This window comes from Hypomesus nipponensis, chromosome 18 (assembly GCF_054491055.1).
Source record: "Hypomesus nipponensis isolate SF chromosome 18, ASM5449105v1, whole genome shotgun sequence".
Taxonomy (NCBI): domain Eukaryota; kingdom Metazoa; phylum Chordata; class Actinopteri; order Osmeriformes; family Osmeridae; genus Hypomesus; species Hypomesus nipponensis.
In genome coordinates this window covers 13,477,907-13,495,148 of record NC_140378.1, presented here as the reverse complement: position 1 = coordinate 13,495,148, position 17,242 = coordinate 13,477,907, and the positions used below count along the sequence as shown (strand labels likewise).

Sequence of the window (17,242 nt, the reverse complement as noted above, 5' to 3'; positions counted from 1 at the left end):
TTAGCATGAATTGTAAACACTGGTGTCACTGTCGTATAGGTTGAAAATAAAAAGTATCGTTTTAGTGAAGACACAAATTCAAAAATGAAAAAAAAAACATATTTAATAACAACGGTAAAGCAAAAATGTGAATTTTACAGTCAATTATTATTATTATTATTATACAGTCTGCTTGTGTCCTTTATGAAGTTTGAGGACATACATTATACTGAATTCCTGAAATCATACAGTACTCCCCCATGTCCAGCTGGTACCCAGGAAGTGGTCTGTTGACAAAGGCTCTCTAGTTTCTTTCAGTTACTCTCTGAGTATCTATGACAGTCAACCCTGTTACATTACACGTGAATGAACAATATGTGACATGGGGAACATTTAGAATTGTGTATCCTCTGCCATCCATGTCTGTGTTCATATTCTGTCACTCTGGTGACACCTACTGGTCTTTAGTTGGTCACACCATGGTGCATGACTCCCGCGACAACTCTGATTCTGCAGTTATTTGTAGTTAACTTCATCTCGTTTTGGGGCTCTATAACCTTGAGGAGTGAGCCACAATCTGTTATGTGAGTTTTTGGCCAGTAGAAGGTGCTATACAGAAGACAGACTATGTGTGTAATTCCATGTTCGGTTACTACGGGGCTGTATTGGAGAAGTAAATGGTCCGCCTGTGTAAAAGACAAGATAAGTCAGGGAGTCAGATGGCTGAGCGGTGAGGGAGTCGGGCTAGTAATCAGAAGGTTGCCGGATCAATTCCCCGCCGTGCCAACTGACGTTGTGTCCTTGGGCCAGGCACTTCACCCTACTTGCCTCGGGGGGAATATCCCTGTACTTACTGTAAGTCGCTCTGGATAAGAGCGTCTGCTAAATGACTAAATGACTAAATGACTAAATGTAAATGTAAATAAGTATTGGTTAAATTAAATCTTAACCTTATCAACTGTGAGTGTGCAAAACTGTTGCTCATGTTCTTACCCTCCTGACAGGCATTGCCTACCCAGCCTCCCAGGCAGGTACAGCGGCCGTTCCTGGGGTCACACTGTGCTCCGTTTCGACACTCACATGTCTCTGTACAGTTTGGACCATACCGGTTCGCAGCACAACCTATGTATACAACCAGCCAATGGGACATTTATATTTACATGTCATTGAATTCCACAGTATCCCAGTAACAACCAACATGTTAAGGAGTTTATGTAAGGTTAGGACTGTGGTCACACTTACTTGTGTCACAGCGCACGCCCATCTTTCCTGGTGGACACAGACACTTGCCACTTACAGGGTCACATGGTGTGTCCTCGTCACAGTCACATGACTGGCTACAGCCCACTCCAAAGTGGCCTTGGTCACATTCTGACAGGCAGATGATGGTTAAAGAAGAAACTATTGAAGACAGGAGCCATTTGAGTTCATGTGTGTAGATATGAGCATTATAAATTGACTTGACAGCCACTCACCCTGCTCACAGTGGTTACCATGGTAACCGGGGGGGCAAAGACACAGTCCTGTTCTCGGGTCACAGAAAGCACGACCTCTGCAGTTACAGTGACGCTGGCAGCGGTGACCATGGAAACCTGCTGGGCAGGCTTAGACAGAACGGTGGAGTGTTAGCTTAACAGGGAGAACAGGAGGTCTACAAAACACTTATTGTAGAAATCTATTCCACAACTCACCATGTTCACACAAGTAGCCATAGTATCCAGGGTTACACCGACACTCTCCTGTGACTCTGTCACACGTCCCGTTGTTTTGACAACTGCATTGTTGGCTACAGTTGGCTCCATATCTCCCAGGAGAACATACTGGATCACACAGCAGAAGGAACACAGCATGTAGCAAGTGTAATAATGATATGGTTCCTTTTGTTGCCATGGTAGCCTTATCACCTTTTTCACAGTTCAGTCCAGTCCAGCCCAGTCCACAGGTACACACCCCAGATACAGGGTCACACACACCCCCGTTATTGCAGATGCAACGCTGGGCACAGTCCTTCCCAAACCAGCCTCGAGCACAGCCTAGAAACCCCACACAAACACACCCAAGCACACATACAAATATTCTGAATAACAGGGCATTCATGACAATGTCTTGAAAACATGTCGGAGCATGATGTGTGTGTGTGTGCTTACCCTGCCCACAGTTTTCTCCTCTTTGTCCAGCCTGGCACACACACCTGCCGGTCACTGGGTCACAGCCTGCTCCATCAACACAGAGTGCCACCCAGGCACAGTCCTGTCCATAGCGGCCGGCAGGGCATGCTGCCCGGACCCAGAGAAGAGCATCTTTCAGATCCGTTTAAATCCGTGAAACCAGATCCCCTCCATCATGTATTAACCCTGGGCCTGTCGCCCCAAGAGGGAAACTCACTAGTGTTGCAGTCTGCTCCTATGTATCCAGGTGGGCACTGACAAGTGCCAGTGGTGGTTTGGCACAAGCCCTGGTGTTGACACTGGCATGAGCGCTCACAGTTTGGCCCATACTGCCCATCCTCACACTCTGTAATGCCAAACCCCAAAACACACTCAGTGGCTATGGTTGTCTATGGTCCATTCATATCTATTGGAATTAAAAAGTACGTTAGCAAGTAAAGAAAGATGAGGGAGGAGCTTGCCTTGATCACAGTTGTTGCCATTGAAGCCAGGTGCACAGTAGCAGAGACCCATGACAGGGTGGCACAGCTGGTTGGCACCAGAACACTGGCACACCTGGTTACAGTTCAGACCATATGTGCCAGGCTTGCATGCTGGCAAAGACAATGTAATAAAGCGCCAGGTACAAGATACCGTTCTGACATGGCATTCTGTTCAACATGCTGGTGTTCTGCAAATGCCAGAATAAGAGAACTTAGACTGCTGGCTAACTATTCAGTTAATTCACTCACTTTGCTCACAGCCGTTGCCAGTGAAGCCAGCGGGACACCCACACTTGCCGGTCACATGGTTACAGGAAGTACCATGAGGACAGTCACAGTGTTGCGCACAGTCCTTACCGTAGGAGCCAGGCAGACACGCTGTGGTAAACATATTTATTTAAGTGCTACACACACTGTATGTACAAGACACTAGTTCTGTAGTTTGCCACTAGAGGGGGCTACTTACCTCTGTCACATGTTGGTCCTCTCCAGCCAGGAGGACAAACACACACTCCGGAAATATGGTCACATGGGGCACCATGGGCGCATCTACATCGGTCCTCACACCCAGAACCAAACTGTCCTGCTGCACACTCTGTTCAGAACCAGCAAACATACGTGCTTACTTTATACATTCACCATGAACACATACCCGATGAGACTCAAAAAAGCACGCACACACACACTTGAACATGCATGAAAGGAGTCGTAATTGAGTGCCGGGTTCTCACCTGTCTGACAGTGCTTCCCCACGTAACCAGGAGGGCAGCTACAAGCTCCAGTTCGACGGTCACATACCCCCTGATTCACGCAGTCACACGTCTGTGCACAGTCTCTGCCAAACCAGCCGTGTACACACTCTACAGAGGGACATATAGAGTAAGAACTTGGTAGGATAGGCGTTTCTATGAGCTTCTTCTTCCCTATGCCCTTTACCCTCTCATGCTGACCTAGCATTTACCTCGCTCACAGGCCACCCCCATCCACCCAGCGAGACAGGAACAGCGCCCAGAGAACCGGTCACATGACCCTCCATGTTGGCACAAGCACTGCAGCACACAGTCCGCCCCATACAGGCCTGATGGACACTCTAAATGGTGGAGACATGAACACATATTACACAAGCACACTCAAATACACATATATACAGTGGTAGACACACTGTGCAGTCTGTCAAATTGCACTTAACGAGCAGGAGAGAAAAGTCTCACAGACCTTAGAAACCATTACTGTGGTTGGACATGCGGTGAACATCTTTTATTTCAGTTCTTTGTTCGAACCCTACATCTGAACAATTTGTAGACTCAACAGTTTCTATTTCCCACTGTTCAAGTCCGTGGGCAGAGCTGTTTCTCAGAGGGTGGCCTTTTATGGAATGGAACAGAGCCTTGGGGTTCTCAGAATAATCAGAGAGCCAAAAGAACCATCGGGTGGCTATTCATGTAACTGTAAACTGACAGGAGATAAAGAACTACCGGTTCTCTCTGTATGGAGAGATGCTATGTACTGGAGGGACAAAAAGAGCTTTCCACTGTAGAAAGCTGCTTATGAATATGTCTTCTTAATGGCATCTAGCCGGCAGGGGTGGGGAAGGAAGGAAATGTACAGATGTTGAGGATAATAGGAGCTAAGTGTACCTTGTTATGTGTTAATGCTTCCCTACTTGAGCCCCATAGTGACTACACGCAAAGGAAGGCATTCTCTCCCAATGTAGGAAGTAAGCTTGCTTGCACACCCATGGAACTGTACACTCATACAGACACACCTGTTCAAACACGCATATATGATTTTATTGGATTCTAGTACCTCTGTCACATCTGGAGCCGGTCCAGCCTGGTAGACAATGGCACTGCCCACTGACAGGGTCACATCTGGCATCGTTGTGGCACTGACAGGTGAGGCTACACCCTTGGCCAAACCGCCCTCCCTGGCATGCTGGAACGGGACACAGAAAGTGGCCAAGAAAGAAAAACACTATTACAAAAGATATGAATAAAAGCAGTCTGAAGCACAATGCCATGAATTCCTCCTCCTACCACAGGAACAGCTGCAGGATGTGGATACAGACTCCTTTGGCACAAACAGACACTAACACAGCTTTTTTCAGTCCAGATCCAAAAATTGCATGTGTTTATCTCAGGAGTTATGCAATGGCAAATGCAGGCAGACGCATACTTCAAGCTACGAGAACCATGAGTTCACTTTGAGAGAAAGCACCTAACAGGATGTAGCCTACTCATAACATTTCTACCACCTTATAAAATATAGCACCACCTGTTTATTTCATTCTTTATTATTAGCTGAACACTTTTGGTTTGTAAGAACGTACTAGTGTTGCATTGTGGTCCAACCCAGCCAGCAGGGCAGATGCAGGATCCTGTGAGGTGATCACATGACCCTCCGTTCAAACACTCACACTTCTGCTCACACTCCATCCCATAGAAGCCATCAGGACATTCTACAACGACACACACGTCCATTCAGAATAAGAATCAAATCACAATGGGTTTTATTCGCCATGACAGTTTGCACAGACAAGGAATTTACTTTGGCAGGAAGTTGCACAGATTAAACTAATCGGAACCCTAACCCTAACCCTTCCTATTCACACAGTCACAACACCTACCTAAACTACATTCACAACCATTTAAAACTAAATACAGACACACCAGGACACACACCGCTATCATTCCTAGGACTTACGTTTTTCACAGTAGGTGCCAGTCCAGCCAGATCGGCAGGTGCAGGCTCCACTCACATGCTCACAGGCTGCCAGGTTGGCACACTGGCACCTGTGTCTGCAGGCCAAACCAAAGGAGCCTTCTGGGCATTCTGGTCCAGTCAGGAGAGAGATATGAATGGATAGCATCAGGGATCATCCTCACCAAGACCGTGATTCTCAGAAGCGACTACATTGGTTATGAGATCCCCCTACTCTGTTGACAGCGTGGTCCTGAGTAGCCCGCCTCACAGCCACACTGGCCAGTGATTGGGTCACAGCTCCCATCACTGCTCTGGCACTCACACACGTTGGCACAGCCCCTCCCCCAGCGACCTGCTTTACATGCTGCAATAGAACAGAATAGAATCATCGCACCATTGTATGAAATACTAAATAACATGCCCATAAACTTATAGTATTGTAGTTCAAGGTACTGTACTGTAGCAAAGACACTGTCTCACCTCTGCTACATCTGGGTCCAGTCCAGCCCTCAGTGCAGACACAGCGTCCAGTAACTGAATGACAGCGCCCACCATTCTCACACATACATCGCAACTGGCATCCATGGCCAAATCTACCAGCTGGGCACACTGTACACCGACATACAAGCGCACAGAGTGAAACCTGATAACCCTGTGACTGACTTCAATGACTGTAATGATTGTTTGTGTGTGTGTTTGTGTGTAGTGTGAGTATGTGCAGCAGTGTGTCCAAGTATGAGCAAGAGAGTGCATGTATTTCAATTTTCATGTTACTATTTTCAGTCTCTTACCAGTCTGACACAGGGTGCCAATATACCCAGGTTGGCATTGACATGTTCCATTGTATTTGTCACACACTCCCCCATTCAGGCAATTAGGACAGGACTCAGCACAGCCAAGCCCCCACTGGCCCTCCTCACAATCTGAAAAATATCAGGATAAACTGACAAAGACAAAGATATAGTATCTATACGCTCCAAATAATACAAATAAAATAGTATGTGCCAGATTTTGATTAAGATTAACTGGTTTTTACTGGTGTAACAATTCGATCATTTACTGAACTACTAACTCTCTTCCAAGTGGTGTATATTTTCAGAACAGTCTCCTGAACTTTAAATAGACCAGAATGGAAAGACATTAGCACAATCAAAGCATGTTCTTTACCATGGTTGCTTGGAGGGTGGAAAGCTGTGTGCGGTCACATAGTTGAACATGATACACTACATCTCTCTCCAGCTACATGTTGATTTCAAGACGTCCTAGAGGCACTGATGGTGCAGAGACGAGTTCTTTCCACATCCAAATGCCAAGATAATGGATTCTATTCATACCTGGCTATCTACTTTAGAGTTGGCTAGACTGCCTCTCAACAGATTGGTTCTTTTGGAAGCCGCAATTTACACAAACATAAAAAGTTATGTTTGAAAAGTCATTAAATACTTTTCAGTCATACATAATTTGACGAACACAGTAGACATTGTATTTTCTCCCTCTTGCCTTGCTTACCCATGTGACAGTGCTGTCCTGTGAGCCCTGGTGGACAGTGACACCGCCCTGTTACCTTGTCACAGAGGGCCCCAGAGCACTCACAGGGGTGGTTACATCCAGATCCATATCGACCCTGTGGACATTCTGGGAAACAGCACACAGCACATTAGGCAAGGCCAGGCCACTACAGAGCGGTTGGGGGTTAAGTGTGTCAACGGTGGCGAGGCCAAAGAGTTGAAATGCTGCATCCGTTTTGACCATGTAAACCCAAGACTTGGAAGGACCAGATGAAAACAAAGAGGAAAGGTTGCTAAACATACAGTAAGTGAGCAATGGGAGACTAAGGGAAGCCAGGCCCGGACAATTCCCTCCATCCCCGATGTTTTAAATTTATAGCAGATGTAAGATTCTGATCATTTAATGGCAACCAGGTGGCTGTAGTAAAAATATTCCTGTTATTTCCATCCGTTATCACACAGGGTGTGCAGGCACAGTCACAACTGCACATGCATGGCCGTGTATACGCACACATACACACACGTAGTAAATTAAAAAGGTAAATATAGAGCCAATAAAAATACAATTTATATTCTGCTGGGTCCATGTTTTCAATGGGTAGGTGAGAGCAATAAGTCAAAGGAACGAGGGATATACTGCAGGGAAAAGATAGTCCCAAGAGACATATCGGGTTACCTTCTCTATTCAAGAACTTTCCCATTTCCAAGGTTTTAAAGGTTTACGGTGTTGAGCACATTCAAACAGCTGTCTGTCCACATGCTCAATGCACAGTCATCAAATCTGAGAACATGGGATAGAACAGACAGACGTTTAGGACTGAGGTGCAGGCCGGCATGGACTTTACCCACCTAGAGCACAGTTATCTCCATGGAACCCCGCTTGGCACAGGGGCCTACATTCCCCTGTCACATGATCGCAGGTCACTCCTGATGGACAGAGGCAGGTCTTCTTGCAGTCCAGGCCATAGTAGCCTCTCTCACATTCTAGTGGAGCCACATATAACCACAAACAATGGTCAAGCCATGAATTATTATGCACAGGGCATATGTTTGTGTGCATGTGTGTGTGTGAGCTGGCACATTTTTCTTGGATCACTAACCCTCTTGGCACCTCTTGCCCTGGAAGCCTGGTCTGCAGATGCAGGCCCCGTGGCGCCGGTGGCATTCTAGACTGTTCTGCTGGACACACTGGCATTCCTCAGAGCAGCCTGGGCCGTATGACCACTTGGGACAAGCTGGAAGGGAATGGCATGTCAAGGGTGAACAGGATGGGCTGTAAAAGGAGAAAGATGTAAAGGCTGTAATGACAAAAGGAAACATGGAGGGGCACCTACGTAGGTGACAGAAGCGCCCATAGAGTCCTGGGTCACACAGACAGGCCCCGTAGGTGCGGTGGCAGCGCCCATTGTTGGCACAATTACACTTCTTATTGCACTGTTTCCCATACAGACCCTTGGGGCATCCTGTAGGGCATTAAGAGGGCAAGAGACATAACAAAGTTGAACTTTCTAAAGGAGAACAGCTTAAAATGTTTATATACATTTAGTCATTTAGCAGACGCTCTTATCGAGAGCGGCTTACAGTAAGTACAGGGACATTCCCCCGAGGCAAACAGGGTGAAGTGCCTTGCCAAGGACACAACGCCATTTTTCACAGCCTGGAATCGAACCGGCAATCTTCTGATTACTACCCGATTTCCTAACCGCTCAGCCACCTGATAGATTACATTGAGTTGAAATCTATCCACACTCACCATCCTGGCACATGTCCCCACTGATGCCAGGTGGGCAGTGGCAGTGCCCAGTCAGAGGGTTGCAGCTGGCACCATTCTTACACTTACACTTGAAGGAACAGTTCCTGCCAAACGTGCCCACAGGACAAGCTGGGCAGAAAGAGGAGGAGAGTCACTCAAACTTTCAAGGTTGTTACTGTTTGTTATCGTCTTCTCCTTAGCTTTGACCTCACTTTGGTTGCAGACAATCCCTGTCCACCCATCAGGGCAGTCACACCTTCCCTCCTCCAGATTACACACTCCTCCTTTAGAACAGTCCTCACACGACAAGCTGCAGTCAGGGCCGAAGGTTTCATTCAAGCAAACTGAAAGAAAGAAAAGACAATGTGGGGTTGTGCCATCGTCTGACTAAAAAGAAAACACCTGTTATCTCCAAAGTAAGATTTGACAAGGGGGTGATATTTACACAGAAGGTGACATCAAAGCTGTTTATTTACTCACGCCAACTCACATCTTGTAAATGTTACGCTGGCGTGTTAACAGGTTGTTTGCATACCAAAGGTCTCTGTGAGAGTGCTCTGGGCCCGCAGCTCTCCCAGGCTGTCTTCTTCGTAGTCAACGTAGCGCTCCAGGGGCTGCACAACAAAGTCCCTCAGCAAGGTGATCCGGGGCAGGGTGCGCTCCACAGCCAGGCGGCCACTCCACCCCAAAACCTCTACTGCCTCCTGCAGGGCTGGAGGGAAGAAAGACACGGAGCTCATCACCAAGCATCAAAACAAACACTTAATTGATCCAGATGATGAGTTCCAGTTGGAGCTGAACTTTACATACAGACACAGGACATTTTGTCCTCGTCAAGACGGTGTCCCAGACGACAGAAACACTGGAAAGATCCAGCTGTGTTTTGGCAGGTGTGCTCACAGCCTCCATTGTCCACCAGACACTCATCTACATCTGTGGAGAAACAGAAAGACTGAAGATCTGGTGCTACTGTGTTCTGTATGTGTCACTAAGATGAGCACGTGTCATACAATTAATTGAAGCAGAGATCAAAGATTGGTAATACCGGATCATACCATCACAGCCACATCCATCAGAGTTGAGACGGTAACCAGCCCTGCAGTAGCACTCATAACCCCCCGGATAGTTGGTACAGTCCTGCTCACAGCATGAGGTTCCTGCATCACACTCATTTAAGTCTGACAAACACAGACACACATGAGTATCTCTTTAGAGGGGTTCAAAGTGCAAAATGACTAAACATGTAAACTACATGTAGATATTGTAGATATTGTACGGTGATTATATATATATCCTTATACCAAGGCAGCTTATTTCTTACCCACACAGGTCTTCAGGTCTTCGGTTAGGTGGTATCCATGGTTACAGCTACAGACAGCTCCGACAGTAGAGTGCTGACACTGATGAGAACATCCTCCATTACTGTTCTCACAGCTGTTGATGATCTCCATCTCAATGCCTACGAAAGAAATATATGGACACCTGTTACTTTTGTGTGTTCCCATGGAGTTTGAATATTTGGACAAACAGTAATATCACTCAACCTGTTTTGTATATTTTTGGTATCTTTGGTTGCTTCTTTGGTTTTTGTAGAGCTAAAGAAATGTGCCCTGACTTACGGTAGCATTTCCTTCCATCTGATCCTAGCTCGTACCCTGGGTTGCAGACACAGGTGAAGGAACCAGGGTTGTTGTGGCAACTGTGGGCACAGGCAGCTTGGCTTGTCTCACACTCATCAATGTCTGCAAAACACATACAATCATCAGTATGTATAACCATCCGCTTCATCATCATCGCTGCAGTCCAGATCATTACCACTGCTGCGCTATGATAGTTCTGTCATCATCCTCAATCTTCTCATCAGTATTTAATCATCACTATCACTGTTATAAAAATCATTGTTACAATAATCATCCCATGATGTGTCTGACTATAAAATGTGTTTTTATTTACCTTGGCAGTTTTTACCATCCTGGCCCAGAAGGTAACCAGGAAGACAGTCACACTGAGCTCGCCCTCCAATGTTCCTGCATGTTTGCCGGCAGCCTCCATTCCTTTCTGCACAAGGACTTCTCACTAAAATACAGTAAACCAGTTTACGGTGTAGAGATGCCTACATACCATCACACACAGAAACTAGTTCTCTCCCCACTGATTTGGAGGGAGTAAAAGGGTAATTGGGTTAACTGAGTGTGTGGTTATTTTCCTTCAACAGCAATGACCCATAATCACTTCCAGGTCTGTACCTTTGAGATGTGTTTTGCAAATGAGCTCCACTTAGTTGAACTGAAGATTATTTTTTTATTCGTGGTGGAATTCACTTGGTCTTTAAAAAAATTGTTATTGGAAATCCATATATGAAACAAGGACCGCTTGGCGTACATATAAAGTACATATAAAATAACCAAACCTTCATCAGTAAACAAAGTATGTTTTTTATTTCATGTCATGCTCTTGCTTAATTTTTTTTACTTTAATCCTGCAGTACATTATAATTGCAACAATATATTTAAAAAACTAAATCTGTATTTATTAATAAATTATACTAACTCTTAAATGATATAAAAGACAATTCTGACAAAACAACATAAATACTGCACATAGTTGGGATTCTGCATTTGGATAAGCCTATTTTACCCTGTGTCTTTCTTTAAATTATGTTGCAGATCCAACACAAGTTCTTATACACACAAGCCCAAGCCAAGATTATGGTTGTATCATGGTTATAGCAAGGATCCTTGATCCAGGAGCCTCAGACAAGCAGTTTGACCAGACCAGTCTACTGTCTGACAGAACAGGGCCCCTGTACGCACCAAGACGATAACCAGCCTGTATCTGGCTACACTCAGAAGTAGAGTCATGTGTCAGACAGTACAAGTTGACAGTGAAGAAATGTTTTAGCCAGCCAAAAAACACAGCAATAAATAATTGTGTTGTTATTACAGTTCAAACGCCAAACATTTCTGGCTCTGTTGCACATCCTAATACATTACTATGATTGTATTTTCTCACTTTTGTGGCTAACATTGGCCTAATGCATGTCTCTTTTCAAGATCAGTCACCTAAAGGTCTTGTTGAATTCAGTTGGATCTACAACATTGTTGACAATTGTGTGAGTAATTCAGAAGAAGTCTTCTGATCCAAGCAAGAACATTCAAAACCTGACATAGCCATGTAAAATGGACTTCTATTGGCAGGAATGACATCAGTCTGTTTTCCCCTTCTGCAGAAGGACAGGCTGTCAAAGCTTGGTTAATGTGACCAGTGTTCCGTTTTATCTCATACTCTTGGCATGGTTGAGACAAATACGTAAGGTTGACTATGTCATGTAAAGTGTTTTTTATCAGCTGTTTTTTTTTTTTCTTATCAAGGACTGGATACTAATGTGAACACGTACAGTTGAGTTGAGTAATGCAAAGAAGTCAGCTGGTGGGTTTCAAAATAGATACATTGAAATTGGAATTGTCACTGTATGCCCCCCTCACACCCACCCACACACACACACACACACACACACACACAAACATTCTGCATTCAGGCATGCATACAACTTGTATACATACTTTAATCTAATACTCACGCTTGCAGTTCTTGCCATCCTCTGTGAGTTTGTAGTTGGGTCTACAGCGACACTGATAGTGAGCCTGGGACAGCTGGATACAGTCCTGCTCACAGCCCCCATTGTTGATGGCACAAGAGAGGACGGCTAGGAAAGAAAACATGAACCAAGGATAGACTGTGCTGATTAGTGCATGACTGGGTGTCCAACCCTGTATTCCAGGCCAGCCCTGATAACTCTAAATGATGTCATCCTGGTTTGACACAAGAACGCTGGATGATTGGGCACTGGCTTTCACTTTGACAGAAATCCTAGAGTGGTCCAGAGTAGTGGTCCTCATACTGTAACTCCAATACTATATGAGTGCTGTAAAAAGAGGACAAGGTTTCCTAACAAACTCCATCTACTCCCTTTTTGGAATGTAACATTCAACGACCCTCAGACTCTTCTCTGTTTTCCTTTCGGTGCTCCATCTAGGAACAGAAACCCAATAATAAGATGGAGGATAATGTTGGAGCAAACTGTTTTCTTACTGGCTCATTAGATAGCCATCTGATTTAGTTCAGAGAAGTGTGTATAGGATGGAGGACTTAGTAACTTAACATTGTTCATGGATACTATGCTAAATTATTGTTGCTCCCTTTATGCCATACAGTTATGTGTGATCAAGATGACAGATTGTTTAAATTAAAATAAAAACAATCCTATCATGGTCTGTGACTGGTTAGCTTTTACGAGACTTCAGAGTTCCCTGATGCTCCTCCCTCTTCGACAGTTGTGTGGGGGTGCTAGTATTATGGCTTCAGCACAAACCACAGGAATGATGCCCGGGGCCTTTGAGGGCTTTGGACAATACACTCTGGTGTAAAAGGGGAAAAAGGAAACCCCAACTGATTTATTTGGATTTTCATGTGGACAGGTTTGAGTGCTTGACGTTCATACTTAAAATACAAATTAAATAACATAAATGAATGTACTTTGTAATAGAGAAAATCATAACTTTTTCTTTCATATTGTTTGCTTGCTTTTAGTAGTTGGTACTTTATTCATCCCAGAGGGGAATCTGCGGACAGTGACTGCAGGTGCTTAGCGCATGGCCACATTAACACATTGACCTTCATTAACATCTAAGCAGGTTATCCTATTGAGAACTACATTTATTTTATAACATGTACACCGAGAGTCCATGTACAAAATAAGGAGAGAATGGAGAATTCAATATTGTGAGACATTGCTGAAACTGGAAGGAACGATAGTAGGATTTATGGTCAAAAGCAGCAGAGTGAAAGTGAGAGACAATGTGGTACTTCATAAGCCAGAACACAAACATGGTCTGACAAGGCTGGAGAATACCGGGAAACCTCTGCCCCTACCAAAACAATGGCCTCTTTGATTCCCTTTTGACACAAGCGAAAGGTGGATCCCACATTTTCTGCTTTGATGTGGCTCCTAGCCTCGGAAAGCTCCAGATAGACGGCTTACCAAGAATGGTGGAAGTAGCATAACCTTAACTGACCTCTTCAATTATCCTGTGGGTCTTACCAATGCAGGTTCGTCCATCGTTATGCAGTCGGGTGCCTGGGTTGCACACACAGTAGTAGGAAGCTCTGGTGTTCACACAACGGTGCTGGCATCCCCCATTATGGACCTGACATTCGTCAACATCTGTGGGGGAAAAACAAAGCAAGTGACACTGATTTAGCGGTTTAGTGGTACTGTACATTCTTGGAGAGTAATGTATTATAGCACAGATGTTGCAGTGAAGGCCAGCTCTAAACATGCAGAGCAATCAGCAAGAAATATAGTTGCATGCCTGTCTGGTGCCAGGCAGAAACTGAAGGCAGATGGACAAAGCCAGGGAATTTAGTTACGCAAACACCAGAGGGCTTATGAACAAACAAATACACACGCAATGCTTGCAACAAAACCTATACAATTTAATTTTAGAACACCTTCGGTCATATTACAAGAGAAAATTCCCTTTGAACATGAAGTGGTTAACAAGGGCAGCCGAGAGGTCATGAAGTCAAGGGGTTTTAATGCTTCCAAACGAACGGAAGACCAAGTTTCTATTGATGCCAGCATCGCTGATATTACGAGACCAAACGTCATCTGTTTTCTCACAGCAGTAAACCAAAGTGTGGAGCATGGGACCCATTTGTAACTTGTAAATTATAGAGGCTCCTAGACTTAACAGCCAAGCAACAATTTAGAGGTGTAATTCCAGTGAAGGGGGAGGGAGAGTGTAAAAACAAAGAAATGTTAGGACAAATTAGCGGAACCATAAGAGATGGGAGCTAAAAGGAAGTCTTACCTTTTATATGCGGCTAAGGGCTTGTACTCTAGGACATGTGCAATTTCTATGTTTCTGAATCCAATAAAGCATCTCACAAACTGTTCATGTATCTAAAATGCCTCAAATGAATTTAAAATAATGTACATTTAATAGTACCACACAAAACATCCACATCTCTCTGGTGTTTTCTCAATAGCCTTGACATCCACCAATTGGATACATTCTAACTGTAACACTTAAGGAACACCAATGTCTATCGTTATGAACAGCAGTAGTCCCATGAAGCAGTGCTAGCCAGGGCTGGTCAGGGTAGGCTATTGAAAGAGTGAAGGATTCCCTTCAACCTTGATTAGAGGGAGCAAATATCTCTGAAGGAGGAAGAGGTACTTGTCCAAGAGGCTCATCAGACAGTCTGGCCCACTCAGAAGGGGCCTGTGATAAAAGGGCCTAACTGCACCCTGGAAAAGCCCTCCTGTGATCCTGATTAAAGGGCTTCCAAGCTCCTATTGGTTGACCCCTGGGGGCCTTAAGATGTCCATCATCTCTCTGGGCTGAAATGTCTTTCTGGCTGCTCTGGCACAAACATATACAGAACATTCTCTTAGCAGCAAATGTGCTTTCAAGAGTTTTTCTAATGTTGGCATTTGCAATTGGGCAGATGTATTAAGCATAACTTGGTGAGAGGATTGTTTTGAAGGCCATAACCATCTGGGATAAGACTGCCAGTCTGGAATAAAATTAAAAAGTGCCTAAAGAAGCCCCTTCCTTCATGCATGACATTGTTTATAATAAATCACAGCCACAAGAACATCAGCAGACACATCAAATGGATTACATGTCTACATGTTAAAGCCTTGATATCCATATCCATAGCCCCAATAAAATGGACAACACATCCAAAACCCATTTGTAACTAACAATACAAATATGTATTTACTGTGTAATATATAATGTACAAACTGCATAAATTCACAATTGGCAGTACACTAACAATGGGCCTCTCACATTACTCAGTAGTGAGGACCACCTACCCAAGAGATCTGCAAATAATCGTAATCCTTTTGGCCTGTAGGGATGAATCTGCTAGCCTTGACAGCACAGGGATGGAATACAGACTGCACACAGCAGACAAATGAGGAAATGAACAGCATCACACACCCTTGGGAGTGAGTGGAGATGAAGTCCAAAGAGCCTTAGCGACGCTGTGTACCATTTTGCTGTCCTTAATTCAAACTCGTTATCAGTAAAGGAATGCATCAAAATAAAACAAAAATGTGGCAAAATGCAGCAGAAGAATGTTTTATGGTTCAGGGACATTGACCTTTGATGTGATATCTCCCCTGAGCTTAAATTAAATTTGATATCACTGTGCCAGTGACTTCTCATCACAAATCTGTAAATTCACGGCGACTAGCACAACAACATTCTGTTGAATGTCTTTAACAGCTGTCCTGAAGCGTCTGTGGAACATGGCCCAGCAGGGGGCTTCCTCAAGGTCTCACAGAGCCAGTATTAACATGCAGTGAGATCACCACAAGAGGTGGAAGTACAATCTGTAGTCGTCTGTGGTTACAATGCAGAACAATGTTCTGCACCAGCTCGTTTTCAAGTACTGTACATTGTATTCACAGTATGTGTGGCTATGCTGTTTTATCCACTACTTATAAGACAATAACAAAACATTGAGAAACACAGTCATTTTTCTCTCTATTTCTCTAATCTCTCTCTCTCCTTCTCTACTCACTTTGTAAGTAAATGATTTCTTCCCTAAGATCTCTGACAGGTGACAGATACCTATTTACATCAGCTAATATATTTTGGAACTGGATGGATTTGTAAAATCCTTGATAAAGCCTTGATAACTTTGACTCATTCCAAAAAGATGGAAGGAGCTAAATATAAAAAATGTGGTCATGCAGACATGGAACTCACCTGAACCAGTATCTCCCACATTGTAGCTATTGTGTCCATAGAAGCAGGTATAGCAGTTCCTGTGGTTGTATCTGTATCTGTTCAGTCCATTGGCTCCCAAACATGGGCTACTTTGACTCAACAAGCCCACTGAAAGTAGCAAGAACCATCCAAGGTAGGTCATGGTCACCCTGCTACAATGTTTAAAAAATATTGCATGAAAATCTAACCCTTTGCAGGACTGTCCATAGTTTGTTTGAGAAGGATAATCACAAGGCCAGAGACCACTCTGTGCACGGTAATAATACCATCTTCTTTGGCACTTCAGGTCGAATTTACCAAGTCTCCCTCAGTTGTTCTCTCTTAGCTTTGACAGACATGCTTTTCTTGTTGCTTTCTTTAACTTTAGAGCTCCACCCCTTTTTCTCTCTCTCAGTTTCCATCTACCGAGTGCAGGTCCACCCTCCTCCTTGTTCCTCCAGTCTTTTCCTTTCTCCCCTCAGGTACAGTTACTGTTGCAGTTACAGTTCAACTGCAAACAGAAGTGCATGGCCACATTGCTGCAGAGGAACCTTCATTACAATTACTTTATTACATGTAATTGATCTTGTGATCAAACTTAAAGTTATCTATCAAATCTATTATTGTGTGTGGTGTCTTGTTCAGAAAAGTCATTGGAAACTGCAATTTCAGAGAAAAAGCTTTTTTTACCATGCCATCCAGAAAATAATGGTATGTTTAGTTTTACTCACAGGAGCCATGTTGTACATCGCCATGCATAGTCTTTATGACTGGAAAGAGGAGACTGACGTTCCAATGAGTCATACTTCATGCTAAGACTTTCATGGATCAGACTAGAGATTGCTTTCAGGTGAAGCCGTTG

The 17,242-nt window shown here is 44.3% G+C and overlaps 1 protein-coding gene across 1 annotated transcript; it reads right to left on the bottom strand.

Moving 5' to 3' along the window:
• Positions 1 to 85: 85 nt before the first annotated feature.
• megf6a (multiple EGF-like-domains 6a) lies at positions 86 to 16,742 on the bottom strand. The gene is made up of 34 exons (XM_084679206.1): positions 16,381 to 16,742; positions 13,695 to 13,817; positions 12,174 to 12,299; positions 10,547 to 10,669; positions 10,213 to 10,335; positions 9,915 to 10,052; positions 9,649 to 9,771; positions 9,404 to 9,526; positions 9,129 to 9,305; positions 8,806 to 8,937; positions 8,594 to 8,722; positions 8,175 to 8,303; positions 7,941 to 8,075; positions 7,690 to 7,824; positions 6,842 to 6,967; positions 6,124 to 6,255; positions 5,813 to 5,941; positions 5,565 to 5,696; positions 5,333 to 5,461; positions 4,959 to 5,087; positions 4,436 to 4,564; positions 3,591 to 3,719; positions 3,361 to 3,489; positions 3,096 to 3,224; positions 2,879 to 3,007; positions 2,609 to 2,740; positions 2,365 to 2,493; positions 2,127 to 2,255; positions 1,884 to 2,012; positions 1,671 to 1,799; positions 1,455 to 1,583; positions 1,222 to 1,350; positions 973 to 1,101; positions 86 to 665 (listed from the first exon to the last, which is right to left on the bottom strand). Exons 1-34 carry the CDS (start codon positions 16,541 to 16,543, stop codon positions 589 to 591), a joined length of 4,413 nt encoding a protein of 1,470 aa, XP_084535332.1. The 5' UTR covers positions 16,544 to 16,742; the 3' UTR covers positions 86 to 588.
• Positions 16,743 to 17,242: the final 500 nt, after the last annotated feature.